Consider the following 15,504-nt stretch of genomic DNA (forward strand, 5'->3'; position numbering starts at 1 on the left):
CCATCTTTGTTCTGCATGTATCTATCACATAAACCACAATTGAGGAACCCATGTTTTAAATCCAAATTGCTTGTCTGTAATGTGAATGCTTTCAGTCAGTTTGGTGTATCAAAGTCTATCTCGGTGCCTCAGATGTGGTGGTTTGGGAGCTGTTAAATATGCTGTTTCAGTTAACTATCCCAGCAGGCAGTTGTTATTTATTAAATTGTATTACAGTAAGTGCGTGAGGCAAACCAAGTGAAAATTGCTGCCTTCACCGCTTAATCAAATGTATCCCTAAAGAGAAAGGGAGAGAGAGGCAGGATAAGCAGCAGTTATAGCCCTGACCCTTCAGCTCAAGCCAGCAGGTCACAGGGAAAAGCTCAAGCAGGGCTCTTCAAAAGGAGGTTGCTGATACAGCCGCAGCTTGAGAGTGCGTGGTGGGAGGAATTCTGGCCAAGGCAGAGGGAGTCCCTCTGGGACTTGTGTTCCAGCCCAGCTCCTCTGCACGTTCAAATACCTCCTGCACAACAGTATCCTCTATGGCTCAGCCAAAACCATGCGGCAACTCAGCAGCAGCGATAAGAATAGAATCCAAGTTTTCAGGCTGAGGTCAGTGAGAGTCTTTCATTTAATGTATGTCAGACCTGCTCTTAGGCACGTGTGCTGGTGCGCCAGGGAAAGATCACGGACAGATTTACTGGTACAAAAGCCAGTACCTCCTGAACAATTCGAAATGCTAACATGACTTGGCTTGTGTAGGTAGAGGAATGATTTCACAGGAAGACAATGCTTCTGTGAATGTGCTTCTAATTCTGTGTTTATGTTGCTTCTCTTTTGCACGTCAGCTGTGCACTTTGGAGGCCTGCTGAAAAAGCAGTCATACTGAAACCAGTGGGAGTATTTGTAAGGGAAGGGATACTCCCATGACTAGAGATGATGACTCTGGTCATAAACGGTTACTGCTTGGGATTTTCGCTGTCTCTCTTCAGGGTAAATGTGGCTGCTGTGCCTAAGAATATCACCAGCAGTGACGTGCAAATGGATAGGGTGATCATTGAAATTCTAGCTAGAGGACACAAAAGGCAGATGTATTGCAGTTACTTTCTCTCATTGAGAATTGTGGCTTTGTTTGATAAGTGATCATTTGATACTCTGTTTCATGAAGGTGCTCTTCTCCTGTTTATAGGTGAGGAAGAGGAGGATGGAATTGAAAGGACCTGTGACACCCTGCTCATGTGCATTGTGACAGTATTAAACCAAGGCCTGCGAAATGGTGGTGGCGTGGGAGACGTGCTCAGAAAGCCTTCCAAAGATGTAAGTGTTTTGGCTGAAGAAATACATTACTCCCTGTGCATCTCATGAATGCCAAAGTCAATTTTGGAGGTTATAGACAGTATTTTTATCTGGCCTCCTCTAATGTCACAGGGTTGATTTATCCATGTAATTTTTACATCTCAGATGGAATACTTAATGGGAAGAGCTGAGCTTGTTGTGATGATGTTACTTGAAGAAAGGAACTGTAGGTAGTAGTTTATCCTTTCTGGAAAACTGGAACATACTGTAACCTTCAAAGCACTGCTAAGAAGTGTTGCTGGATTGGAGCAACAGTAATGTAACTACTGTAGTTTACTACTACATTAGTAGTAATTATTAAAATTATTTAAAATTATTAAAAATTATTAAAAAAATTAGTAGTTTACTACTACATTAGTAGTTACAAATGCAAACTTTTGAAAAGGATTGACTGATAAGTTTATGTCAAGACTCCATTTTAGTATAAAAGGTGTATTTTTAACAGAAATGCAGCCTGGCATCTGCACTGGAATAGGACCTGTTGCTTATCTGTACTGAACTAGCATCAAAGTCAAAACAGAATTTCATGTATCAGGGTGCAAGTCCTTTTCCAGAAGTTTTCTCCAAAACGCAGTTTGTTTGAAAACTACTCATAATATTTGGATTTTATGCATTTTGATTTACGTTCAAGAAGAACAGCATAAATAAAGGCAGTGTAGCAGATCTTTGCCCAGTGGACTGCGTCTTAACAGAAGGATGAAACTCACAAGTAGTCCCTCAGTAGAATGTGCAAGAGTCCAGAGAAAAATAACTCAGATCTACTACCTCCTTTTGTAGATAGTAGGAATCCAGATCCTTACTCATAGGCTAGGAGATTCTGCAGGCACCACAGTCCATCCACATGAAGTTTGTAGGCACTTACAAACTTGGAAAATGACCCTTGCCACCTAGCAGTAATGTGATGCTAACTAACTGCATTAAAGCACGTCATAAAAGGTACAAAGTTACAAACAAACGAATGCATGGGAAACTGAGAAAATCGGTGCCTTCCAAGGCAGTGTCATGATGAACAGGATCTGGATTTTATGTTTCTCCTTTTTACACTGAGTGTTGTCTCCTGTTTGCCACAGAACAACTTTGCTGTTTTATTGGAAGTGTTAATGAGAGTCCAGTCCAGACTTTGCAAGAAGGGAAATAGTGAAGGCATGAAAATACAAAACTGTGATGAAATGGGGGATGTGAGCACTTCAGAGCAATGTGTGTGCATGTACGTGTTCCATTCCAGAAAGGCACAAGCTTGGTCTGCCCACTCTGAGCCAGCTTATAGCCAGGCGACTGGTTTATTATAGTGTTAAAGCCATTAATGCACCATGTTTGGGCAGAGCATGGTAGGCTACTTCAGCCTTGGCATCACGTAAGTATGCTCCTCTTGCTTCCAGTGGTTCAGTGTGCAAACTTGGCAACAGAACATTCCATAAGCATGTTTCCTTAAGCATATTCCTGTGTGCTACAATGTAGCATTAAGGGTTATTGTAGATCTCAATTGGTACTAGAAGTGTTTATCCCTGTTAGCGTGCTGGCTAGGTAATTACCTTCAGTAGAGCACTACACTAAGGCATCTACACTGCACCTGGAACACAAGCCTGTCTGTCTCTCCTTGATTTGGGAAACTGCATCAGGAGCAGCAGGAGACCCAAAGAGACAGGAGTACGTGAAGTCAAATCATCTTTGCTTACTCATATAGCCAGTCCCTGTCTGTGCAAGTAAGACTAGCAGAATTTGGCTTATTAGAAGAAAGATGCATAGCTTTGCTTGAGTTAATGTGAAAATGTTGTTTAATATTTTAGACGTTTGCTATTTTTGTATCTTATTGCAACCTTATTATTGTTGCAGGAGCCCTTATTTGCTGCTCGAGTTGTTTATGATCTTCTGTTTTATTTCATTGTCATAATTATTGTTCTAAACCTAATCTTTGGAGTCATCATTGATACATTTGCTGATCTCAGGAGTGAAAAGCAGAAAAAGGAGGAAATACTGAAGACGACATGTTTCATCTGTGGTAAGTTTCTGAGCTACTGAGACGTTTTGTGTGGTAAAGGAGTAAAATTAGGGTGAAATAAGAGGAGTTATCTTATGTGCGGGAAGACTGTAAAAATGTCAGAATTTGGTTCCAAATTTGTTCACTCTCAGCAGGAAAAAGATTTGGTTTAGGAGTCAAAAGATAGCTTTGCCAAGAGGTGTTTTCACAGTCTCCAGTTAGGGTCTGAGGGAGAAGTACTGTGTTTCATGCTCGCGTCATCACTATTGATGGAGATGGTGCAGCTGCTGACTTTATTTCATATGTAGCATGATGCAGATGAAAGTACAGCTTGCTATTTCACAGCACAGTGGATTCCAGAAGGGTAACAACAGGAAAATCTGCCTATTTCAGAAGGTGACTTGAAACGGGGAAACAAAAAATTAAATGAAAATCATCCTCATAAAGACCATGGGTGAATTGCACTTATTTTGAGGTGCAGCCACAAGGAGGACCAGACCTTCACTCCCCCAGGGGACGTTAGAATTACCTTCATTTTAATAGGCTGGGTGTTGTTTCCATGGTTGTACTGACAGGGATGAACACTGTGCAGAGTTTTAGTGTCAGTAGGAGCCCCTACAAGAGATCCAAGGAGAAAAGCTGTAACGTGGAGAAAAACATTGGTGAATCCTCTCCTTTCTCACTTTGTCATTCTCCTTTAGAGATTGAAGCAGATACGACAAAGAATAGAGTGAAATTCTTACAACTGCATCTCTGTAGAGACTATATTTCTGCAGAGCTGCAGACTCACCTTCACTGTAGGTTTAAGTGCTCAGCAATCCCACCATAGCTTAAGTGGGACTACTCACATGCTTGGTGCTAAGCACGTGCATAAATCTTTGCAAGATCAGGACTGAGACTGCATGCTGTGTGCTAACCAGTATACATTTAGAAAGGATCAGAGTCAACACTTGTAAGGCACTTTTATAGCCTTCAGCACAGAAGGCACTGTAAAACTGTAACTTATTTATTATACTGTTATTGTTATTAAAGGGAAATATCACAAAAGAGAATAAGCTTTGCGCTGAAAGAATTCTGTCAGGAATGCCTTCTGGCCTGGTATTTCATGCCTGGCAGTTACTGTATGTGGTTATAGCTTTTAAATTAAGATCCTTCAAATTTATGATCCTTCAAATTAATTTGGGTCCCTGTCTCTAACATATTTAACCAGTATTTTTGTACTATTTATTTATTTATTTGTACTACGTTCATGTCTTTTGCAGGACTGGAGAGAGACAAATTTGATAACAAGACAGTTTCATTTGAGGAGCATATAAAGTCAGAACACAACATGTGGCATTATTTGTACTTTATAGTTCTTGTCAAAGTGAAAGATCCAACAGAATACACTGGTCCAGAGAGCTATGTAGCACAAATGATTGTGGTAAGTCAATTTGAGCACGTGCTTTATGCAATGGCTAGATGTTCTTTGCAGCATGAGCAGAGCATATCTGTCTTTTTCCCTCTGCCTGAACAATGGGAGGCATCGATCTGTGTTTTTAAAGATCCTTTCACGTGTCTTAGACAGTCTGCAACAAAGCCCGGTCTTAAACATAATGAAAAAGATGAAAACAGAGGCCACAGTCTCTAGTTTGGCTTTCGTGCTCTCATGCTCTGTGGTTTCCGCTCCCTCATTAGCCAAACCAGAGGCAGAGGAGCATGCATCATAACATCTGCTACTGCTTTGTCCAGGATCTCTGGGCTGCTGTCCAGAAAAATAATGTCTCCTGCTGAACAGCAGAGCACAGGGTCAGTGTTGAGGGCTAGCATTTTCTCCTACGGCTGCTTCTGAACAAGCTATTGAAAAGACCAAGATGAGCTTCTGTGGGGATTTTAAGAGCTGCAGAAACTGCATTATGATGCAGTAAGTATGACTTGGGTTCAGAGAGAGAAATTTGATGACACAGGAGCACATAGATGTTCAATTACATTTCGTTTCCAACTTGCTGCCAAAGAGGGTGCATTCCCATGAGAGAGAGGGCTGGTACCAGTGTTTGGGCTTCATTTTTGAGTAACTTCCCCAACATCCCCATGAACAGCAGTATTCAGGTCTTCTTACTTGTTGTGATATGCTGGTGCACCATTTTGTTCCTGTGAATTTCCTGGCAGTTATTGCATTGCCAAGAGCTCTTGCCAGGGTCTGTGGTTGCAGAGCTGGTGTATGTCTGAATCTCAGACGGGAGTGTAAACAAGTACACATCAGGCTACTGTTCATGCATTTCTGCAGCCGTATTTTTTATTGAGAGCATCTATCTGTTATCCTTCATTGAGCCTTTGATTATACATACTGCCCAACCGCACAACTGAAATTCTGGGTGCTCATACAGTCCTCAGCCCAGCCAAGGGGAGGAGAAATGAAATATCCTTTAATTTCGGCCGTCTGAAAATGAGGCACCTGGCTTAAATTGTTGCCAGCTCCCTGCCCTGTCAGTGAAGAAAACTGGGTCATTTACCCTGCCTTAAGATAGGTGTCTAGGATGGTGGTGGTAACACACCATGGCAACGCCTTTCTCACTCCATGGAGGGTCTTAATGATCCGTTTAGACAAGGCGCCGAGCTGGGTGCTGGCTGAATCTAGAGGAGAGGATTCACACGGCACACTTCTGTAAGTGCTGTTACTGCTACATGGAAGGCAGTGTGGAGGGTCATGGGAATTGAGCGTTCAGGTACAGAGGAATGGCCTGTATCCATGGAACTTGGAACTGCCAATCCTGTAGTACAATCCAACTCAGTACATTCATGCTGTTAGGCAGTAATGGATCTGCTGTGTAATGGGCAAAATAGGAAAGCTAAAACAAAAGCTTGCATCCTATGTTCCATTACAGGAAATTATTCATAGTGTCAAGTTGTCCTCTAATACCTGAAACATTTCTAGCTTATCTCAGAAATGCTCTTTAATTCACAGAACATTTCCAGACTCTAGGGCCTGTCTCCTTTGTCTGGTCCTTCCTTACTCTCCTCTTCTTCCCTCTCCCTGAGATGTTTATATGGTTTTAAACTTTGAAAGTGTGTATGTTAAGTATTAATGTTTAATTCCAAGGGATGCATTAATATTCATAGTAAGTGTATTCATCCTGTGGCAGCAGAGGTTTGAATTTTCTGATGCAATTCACTAATGTATTTTACGTTTGCATTAATAGTCGGAACTCCTGTTTGAATATCTAAAATATTAACAGAAAGGCACCAAAACGTGTGTGGCCTCAAGCACTGAACCGATTTCTCAGAGCTCCTCCGGGGCAGAATGCTGATAGTTTGAGTGGTTAATAGTAATCAAGAGTTTGGAATTATCAAAGCCTCTGAGCAAGGGCTTGGTGGTTTTTTTTTCCATGTGTATGTATGAAAACTGTCATCCTAGATGGTGAGAGGGTTGCATATGGGCCTAGAAATGAAACATAATGCTTACAAGGAATGGAAGGAGGGAACGTAGGAATGGAAAGAAAGAGAAACAGTATTTGAACAAATGATGTGTTGTGGGATTAGTATTTGTATCTCTGTGTAGTTAAAATTCTCCTGTACAAAATCTAGGGAAGGTGTGCTGCAGAAATGCTGGTTGTGTGAAGCAGAAGCAATTGGAACTGTTCAAGTGAATAAAAAGGGGCTCTTTCTCTTGGAGCCAGAGATTACTCAATACCACATGGTAGAAGGGCTGTTAAGAAATGAAAGAAAATAATCTGACTAGAAGAATGGAGTGTTCTGCAAGTATGATATTCAGCTGGAAGAAATTGAAAGAAGGAACTTTGCTTATGACCAAAAGAGTAAAAAGCCATTGGTGCTGATGGAGGTTATGTGTTTTGCGTGTTTCAAACCCAGCATGATACCAATGGAACAATATTGCACATATGTGGAATGTATAACCTCCCATGCAGAAATTAAATGTGAGATATTTTTTTTACCTAAAGACAGGGAGAAAAACTGATTAAGACTTTTTGGTTGACTGGAAGCTGTGCAACCACTCTTGCAATTCTGGGACAGGTAACAAAGTCCCTGATAAGGGGCTTAGATTCTAGTTAGAATCTGGCACAAGAGAGGCAGACTTCAAAAGAACATTTCATAACGGAACTGAGGCTTGCCAGTGAAACAGATTCATTACCAAATGAGGCTGATGAGGCTGATGTGACACCGTAATTCAAGTGGGAATCCAAAATATATAGAGAAGAGGCTCAAGGCAGAAGGCAATGCAGCATTCAAAGTCCAAATTGAGAAAAGAATATGCAGTTTCCTTTTCTAAATGAACCTGAGGAAGATAATTCCTAGCGTATCAGAAAAGATGCAAGAAATGCAGTGGATTACAGCGTATAGTGATGAGAATAGACAAAGGGGAGGGTGGCAGCATTCTTGTTCGAAGGGCTTTTTCACTGAGCAGTGGATAAACGCTGTGGCAGAAGATGGATTAGCCATCAAGCTGAAAATGAGAAGTTATTATTTATAACATGGATGCTGCTGCTTAAGCCAGAAGATTGGTGGAAACAGTGTGGCTAGCACTGCGCTCAGTGGAAGATAAACATGGTAGATGTCTGAATTTACCATAGAGCGTGCCAGCAGGATCCAGTTAATACACTGAAGATGCTTAAGAGTAGGGCATTCTCAGGACTGTTTTGAAGGGGACAAAGGAATGATATTCAGTGTTTTGGGTTGTACAGAAAATGGAAGAATTCTATGAATAGTACTCCTGGAAAAGCTTTCCTAGCCTTGCTAGTTTTTATTACAATTACGTAGACCTCCATGTCTGTTTCTATAGCTTTAATGAGTCAAACCCAAATTCTGTGTTTTCACAACCGGAATACTTAAGAAAGAATTTTTAGTCAAATCTGACTTTCAAGGCTCAGACCCAACCTTAAATAAATGTAAGTCAAAGTTTGGAGTATTCTTCAGTAACTTCTTTAAATAGAAAGTGGAGTTTAGCTCCACATATCATCCTCACTACCCCTACAGCTGTAGTTAGCTAATTACTAACTGTACTTCTGTACACTGTACTGCAAAAAAAAAACAACATTGATGTGGTTTACAGTATAACTAAGTACCAGGGTAAATGTCTACATTTTCTGGTAGTCTCTTTTCTCCATTGCCCATCAGGACCCCAAAATATGACTGACTGTGATACAACTCTGTCTTGGTCATGATTCGTATGTCTATCAAAAAGTGAAACACCTTGTTTTAAGGTATGGTGATAACATAACTGGAAGAAACTGGAATGGTCTGATTTTCTTGTTCTCATCATAGAATCACAGCAGGTCTTGGGTTGGACCCTAAAGACCATCCAGTTCCTACCTCCTGTATGGGCAGGGCTGCCACTCACAAGACCAGGCTGCCCAGGGTCCCATCCAACCTGGCCTTTATTTCCTCCAGGGGTGGAGCACCCACAGCTTCACTGGGCAACTTGATCAATGCCTCATTACCTTCTGAGTAAAGAATTTCCTCCTCATAGCTAACTTACATCCATGCTCTTTTAGTTTAAAACCATCCCCTGTGCTCTTTTAGTTTAAAACCATCCCCTGTAGTCCTGCCACTATAAGACTGTGTCTAGTCTGCTTGCAAGCTGCTTTTAAGTACTGGAAGGTCACAATGAGGTCTCCCCAGAGCCTTCTCTTCTGCAAGCTAAATAAGTCCAGCTCCTTCAACCTTACTTCATTGGAAGGGTGCTCCAGCTCCCTGAGCATGTCTGTGGCCTCCTCCGAACCCATTCCAGCAGCTCTAATTTTTTCTTATGCTGTCTTATAATACTTTTTGGAAGACAACAAAATTCCTGTCGAAAGGGACAGAAATTACTTCCTGTGTAACTTCACTTCCCGATTTTCCAGTTCAAAAAAGAAACTTGCAGGTAATCTTCCAGACACTCCTCACTCAAAGGCAATACTTTTCCAAGTCCCCAAATTCACTTGTATTTCTATCCCAGGCAAGGTTTGTTTCAAGGCATTTCTAATAGCTTGCAGTCTTTAAGTCTCTAACTTCAAAAGTCCTTAGGGCTGAGACATTTTTCTTTCTTCCTCTGGACCACAGACATAGGCTGCAAGCTCCTGGGATTTTGGTTTTCCCAGCAGCTCTGTATTTGCTTCAGCACTTAGCACTGAGCAGTGGCTGAAGTAATCAGTAGCTATAGAATGGATTGTGAAACAACACGTAGTTTAAACTCTTCTGGATTTTCAGTCAGTGACTGTGTAGGGATGCTGTGGGAAAAAAAAGCACTTCAAATCTTTTGGTGCTGCCCATTCTTCTGGCACAGTATCTTATATCAGTCCTTGTGTGAAACACTAATGAATATTAAATCAAGGCGGTAGGTTTTATTATCTGTTGGTTATCCAGTCTTCTTTTTTGAAGTCAGACATGATTATTCCATATCCAAGAAGACAGAAATTTTGAAAAGCTGGATACGTGACTTGTATTTGCACCAAGAAACTGCATGAATTATACCCCTATTCAATTTTCATTCCTGAAGAAAAACTTCTTATCTTACTCATTTGACCAGAAATTCCATCCCTTGCAAACTCATAAAGATGCACATAACTTGTATTGCATCAGTACAGCAGCATTTGAATGTTCCTTGTGTTCATTTGTCAGAGGAGAGACAGTTTAATGTAATAACTGGAACAGTGAAGGTTAACATCCAAATTTTTTGATTCTCTTTTCAGCGATGCAATTTATACATTAAGATTTCTATTTGCAGTTTTGGTAGCTGCAGATAGATAAATGGAGGCAAAAATGTTGTTGATTAATTACTGCATTTTTTGCAGCAACTCAGAGGGAGAAATGAATTAGCCTATGGTTTATTTCTCCGTTCATTTGCAAAAATAAAAAGCTATGGGCATGGTAATTGAATTAATGATTTCACCCATTGGAAGAATGACTGACTATAGCAAACGAAGCCCTGACAGTTTCGTTCTCGCGTGCGCTGTCCACAGTTCTTAGCAAGTTTCATAATGGATTTTATCAGCATTAGTGCTACCTGTCATAACTACATAATTACAACATCTAATTATATTATTACTTATTTACTCTAATTATGTAATTGGATGTAATTGGTGCAATTACATAACTCCCCAAACAGCTGAAAACTGCTCTAAAACCAGCCAGTGTTCGTAAGAGTAAAGGATTCTGTGATGCGTTTGGCCAGGTCCCTAAAGCAAGGCAATCTTCAGTAGGAAATGAATGGTTCTGTCCTCTTGCCGTGGAGATCATTGGGACATTGAGCCCTTTTTACTGTGATAATATCTAAAAAGTATTATTTAACATTTTGTTTCATCTGTGTAAACATAGGTAAATATATCATCCCTGGGTGGCAAATTCATAATCTTAAGCATCTTTTCAGGCTGCTCTTCAGGATACCTTGTATTCCCACTGAAATCCGTGTCAAAATTCCCATCAGTGTTATAAGCATTAAGCAGAAGAGACAGCTTGAGTCTGAAATTCTGATTGATGAGTTTCTTTACTTATTCAGTTTTCTTTAAAGGCACTTTTTTGCTTTTTCATTGGTAATGTGACAAAATATTTTTGCTACTTCATTCTAAACACTGAGAAGGCATCAGCTTAGTTTCACTAACATTATTAAATAAAATAAGTATTTGGCAAAATGTCTTGGCAATTTCCGTGTCACAAGGAAACAATTCTAGTTCTTTGGGTGGTGTTTGCTGTGATTGTTTTTAAGTGCTGAAGTTTGAAAATCGAGATGAACTTAATTCTCCCATGAGCTGGTGCTGCTATATCTTTTCTTCCTCCCTCCAGTCTCATGCTTTTGCCTTCTTTTTCTGTTAGATATCCAGAAGTGGTTATTAAATTCAAAAGCAGCACTGGGAATAATGCCAAGTGAACCATCAAGGAGCCTCATGATAGCTGTCATTCTGCCTTCACTGTGTGCCATTTTCTGTTGGTTTCCTGCCCTCTGCTGCCTTGATGCTGTCCAGGCTCAGATCTTGGCTGCAGTCACTGTGAGGTCCTGGCCAAAGTAAGCCTCTGAGGCTCATGGCAACTGTGACCAGGGTGGAACTGTTGGATATCACAGAGAAATCTCAGCCTTTGGCATTGTGAGGCCATAAGCCTAACATCCAGCCTATTCAGTGGCCACCCCCAGGCAAATCAGGGATCTCCAGCTCTGGAGGAGGCAGGTGTAAAGGGAAAGAAGCAGGTGACGTGAAGGCAATGAAAAAGCACAAAGGAAGGAGGAGAGTATCCTGACAGTGGGCCAGCAAGCAGAAGCAGAGTTTGTAGAACAAGCTGTTCTTTTCTGCTGTCAGTGTTTTTCAAAGAATGTAATAAAGTAATATGTACTAAAAGGGCTGTTGACCTCAGGTCTTAAAATATAACTTCTTTGTAGAAGAAAAAAAATGTTCTGGCATCCAGGATTTTTTCTATTCTGCTATCCTTTGTTTTTTGAATTTTGGAAGCAAGAATTTTCTCTGCTAATTTTTCTCTCTGGTCTGTAGACACTCATCCATTCTGTGACACTCTTATTACAGCCAAAGATTGCTGCTCAGGTAGTCTAAGAATGGCCTGAACCATAGAAACATCAATGCAGGGTTGCATTAATGCAGCAGAAGGGACACTCTGGTTGACAAGAACATGCATAGGGTGTTTCTCACTTGCACTCTGGTGATTTGTGCTAGACAGTTTGCGAAGTTTCCTCATCCAGATGTCCAACAGACCCTTCTGTTGCAATTTACCAGAACAATAGCAGAGGGGACAGAATCATAGAATCATAGAATTTGTGAATGACTTGGGTCAGAAGGGACCTCAAGGATCATGGTGTTCAAACCCCCCTGCCAGAGACAGGGCCACCAACCTCCAGATCTGGTTCTAGGCCAGGCTGCCCAGGGTCTCATCCAACCTGCCCTTGAACACCTCCAAGGATGGGGCATCCACAGCCTCTCTGGCAGGACAAGCAATGTGTTTGCTTACACACTGCAGTGCTTCTGCAGTTTGCAGCCCTGTGTCCCAATGTATCAATGGCTATTTAAGACATGCCACTCTGAAGTGCACGTGTTGAGCAGAGGACACACCACTGATTCTACTGCTTCTCTGCAGATAGGAAAATAGTCAGCAGGGAGTAAGGGCACACAGCTGATAGGGGTGACCCTGTCAACTGCTACAGCTAAATCTGCCAGGGGCTGTGAGCTGTGGTTCTTAAACTGGCTCGCTATAAATAAACTTGTATTTTTAAGGTTTCTTCATTATCATAAATTCTAGTTCAACACTAAGTTTCTGATCTGGCAACTCACAGACTTCAAAATGCTCATAGAGTTATGCATCCAAATGTTCCACTGGAGTGGGGCATAGACTTTATAACTTTCAGGAAGCTAATAATGCTCCCATTGTTAGAACTGATTTATTTTGCTGCTAAAAACTGGCCTTCCTCCAGAAAGGAGCAGATGTTATCAAAGCAAAGCTTGCAAGGATGAGATGTATGTACATAGCATTAAGCTATGCAACTTTTCCTTAATTACTTTTAAAAGACTGATACAATGCATGTCACATTATGAGTAATTACTTGCTGTGGCAGTTAGACCAATAGCATAAAAGCTAGATGCTAAATAAGATCTGAGGTCTCACTGACAGGCTAATTTCCTAGGAAATACAATGTCGCTTTTGTCTGTAGTTGTGTTTTCATAAAAGAAGCAATTAAAAAAATATGCCTAAATAGATGATTTACTGCTCCCATTTTTGTTATGCTCAATATAGGGGAGAGGAGGACTGAGCAGTCAGCTCTCCGTGTCCTTCCACATGGAAGCAGGCCTCCTAGCATTCAGACTAGGTGCACCAAGTCCCAGACACAGTCATTTTTGTGCATCAAGGCCTACCTAAAATTGACAGAGGATCTCAGAGCTGTTGAGGGGTGATAAGGAATCACTGAACAAAGCTGGAAATATACTTAATACAGGTTCAAGCACTGCTTTTGACCCGTTCCCTCATATACAGGAGCATGACTCAGTTTTACCTTTACAGAACATGCTGGGGTGTTGTTGCTCTTCTTTCTGCTAAGTATTGCATTATTTTTCTATTGTTGTTTTTCCTATTGCTCAAAATTAACGTTCATTTCTTTAGGTAATCCATTACTGTTTTCCTTCTCCATATAATTTTGCCTCTATGTTATTATCTCACGAGAGTGCTGAACACCTCCCTCTCCACTTCATAAAATAAGCAATTACAGTAACGTGCCTAATTAGCTGATTTCCTTCCCATTTGTGTGTTTCTCAGAGCGTGAAGAGTTAGTATCACATGAGGATTTGCATCTCTGCATGAAGCTCCTGTTCTACAAGAGAGCAGAGCGTCTTCTCTTTCACTTCAAGGGCTGTGCCTCTTTCAGATATGGGCTTATTCTGATCCACCATAAATAATTTGGTTGGCCTTCTTAGCTAGGTGATGTGTGAGGTGCAGGGAAATAAAAGGAAAGGTGAGCTTCATTTGGGACCTCGTTTAAAAGCTTGAGGCTTTAATGGCTTACGCTTATATACATTCTTTCAAAAGCAAGAAAAATTATTTCTACTGTTGCTGTTTGAACAGGAAACCACGGATCTGATCCTGATCCGTGATTCCTTACAAATGATATCATTAGCTGGAGTAAGAGAAAGACCAGCACCAACCACAGATGCTACAGGACGGGCAGTTTTGGTGCGTGCAGTGAGGGCATGGAGATAAGCTTCATCCCTCCAGCTGACTCAATCAGGGGACAGCCACACAACTGTGCAGTGCCATTGTCCCTGCTGCATTGCTGCTCAGCCCTACACTGTAAACTCCTGAAGGGACAGGTCCCAACACCAGCACAATCCTGTTGTTTTGTTGTTTTTTTTCTCCCTCTCCTTTGAAATTACTTTTGAATAAAAAGCTGTAATGCAATTGAAAGCTACAGGGTGAAACCTAAAACTCTCCAAGAGTATATTCATCCTGAGATTTGTTTTTTTCCCCTGAGGTCTGGGAGCAGTGAGTTGATAATACCTAGCACTGCTCTTTTTGGATCTTGTGGTGTTGTAGCTCTGCTTAGTTTCCTCTGCATTTGAAGGATTTGTCTGCTGAACAATATTTAGGCTTTGAGGACTGATGTTGCTATAAAGTTGTGTTCTGCCTTGATAGTACAGTGTAGTCACAGTCTCCTTGTCCTTTTTCCAACTCCAGTTCATTCAATTTGTTAATTAAAATAAATGAGCTGAGTTGGATTCCTGTTTCTTTGTTTGCTGCTGGCCGTAAAATCTCAAGGAGGGGTCTGGACACGAGGCAGTTTTCCTTGAAACTTGCACATCCCCACGAACATCTAGGGGAGGTGATCCAGCTGGAGCACCCTGGAGCTGAGCAGCACTGCTGGCAGGACACAGGCTGCGGTTCCCTGCTGGAATCCACTCCCGCCTCGACCTGCCAGAGGCTGGAGCTGTTAACTTTCCAGGCAGCTTGCAAAAACCACCTTTTATCCCTTTGTTAAGAAGCATGTGGCTGAGATGGATCTGTGTGTGGGCAGACCTTTATTCTGTGATTTCAAATGATGGAAAGGCTGTCCAAGGCTTTGGATAGGCACCTACTTGTGCTTGAAAGCCTGGCAGAAGCAGCGGCTCAATTCTCCCAGGAATGGAAGTACATGGCTTTGCCCAGTGAGACCTGAACCTTAACCGGAGTTGTAGATACTAAGTTCATTCCCAAAGGGGCAATGTCACATTCAGATCCCAAAGCATATAAACTGAATTCGTTTGATTTTACACTCTAGGAGAAGCAACAAACACAGGAAGTCTTCGGCGTTACTTGAGAATATTATTGCAACATTTGAAAACGATTATTGTTCTTTGTATTACAGCATTACTAAGCTTCTGGCTTCTCGAATGAGGAAGACGCTCCAAAATTGTCCACAGCTAAGACAGATAGCTGCAGATGCTGAGGAAAAGAAGGACTGTGGGTTTCCCAAAGACAGAAAAGCAATTAGTAAAAGAACAGGGAGATGAGTCTGAGGCAGTTGACTTATGAAGGACATCATTTAAAAGTTAAACTGAAGTCACTGGGATGACATTCTGCGAAAAGTAAAACGGGAAAGATGTAATAGTTCTGCTTCTGAGTTCTGAGTTCTCACAGTTGAGAGAAAGTGAGAGCTGCGAGGACTGCATGCACCAGTAGCATTTTACAAGGTGTCATGGACATGATGAAGTTGCTTGTTTTCTGTATCTGTTTTGGGAAGAAAAATGTGCAGG

General features: G+C 41.4%; 1 protein-coding gene across 4 annotated transcripts in view; it reads left to right on the forward strand.

Moving 5' to 3' along the window:
• ITPR2 (inositol 1,4,5-trisphosphate receptor type 2) overlaps positions 1-15,504 on the forward strand; it is a 272,614-nt gene that overhangs the window by 240,909 nt on the left and 16,201 nt on the right. For all 4 annotated transcript variants that reach the window (XM_052690593.1, XM_052690590.1, XM_052690591.1 and 1 more), the window contains 3 exons: positions 1,169-1,296; positions 3,169-3,334; positions 4,576-4,736. In XM_052690593.1, the coding sequence (XP_052546553.1) occupies positions 1,169-1,296; positions 3,169-3,334; positions 4,576-4,736 (455 nt within the window). The remainder of the gene's footprint in view (positions 1-1,168; positions 1,297-3,168; positions 3,335-4,575; positions 4,737-15,504) is intronic.

Source organism: Tympanuchus pallidicinctus, unplaced genomic scaffold (genome assembly GCF_026119805.1).
Source record: "Tympanuchus pallidicinctus isolate F22 unplaced genomic scaffold, pur_lepc_1.0 scaffold27, whole genome shotgun sequence".
Classification (NCBI taxonomy): domain Eukaryota; kingdom Metazoa; phylum Chordata; class Aves; order Galliformes; family Phasianidae; genus Tympanuchus; species Tympanuchus pallidicinctus.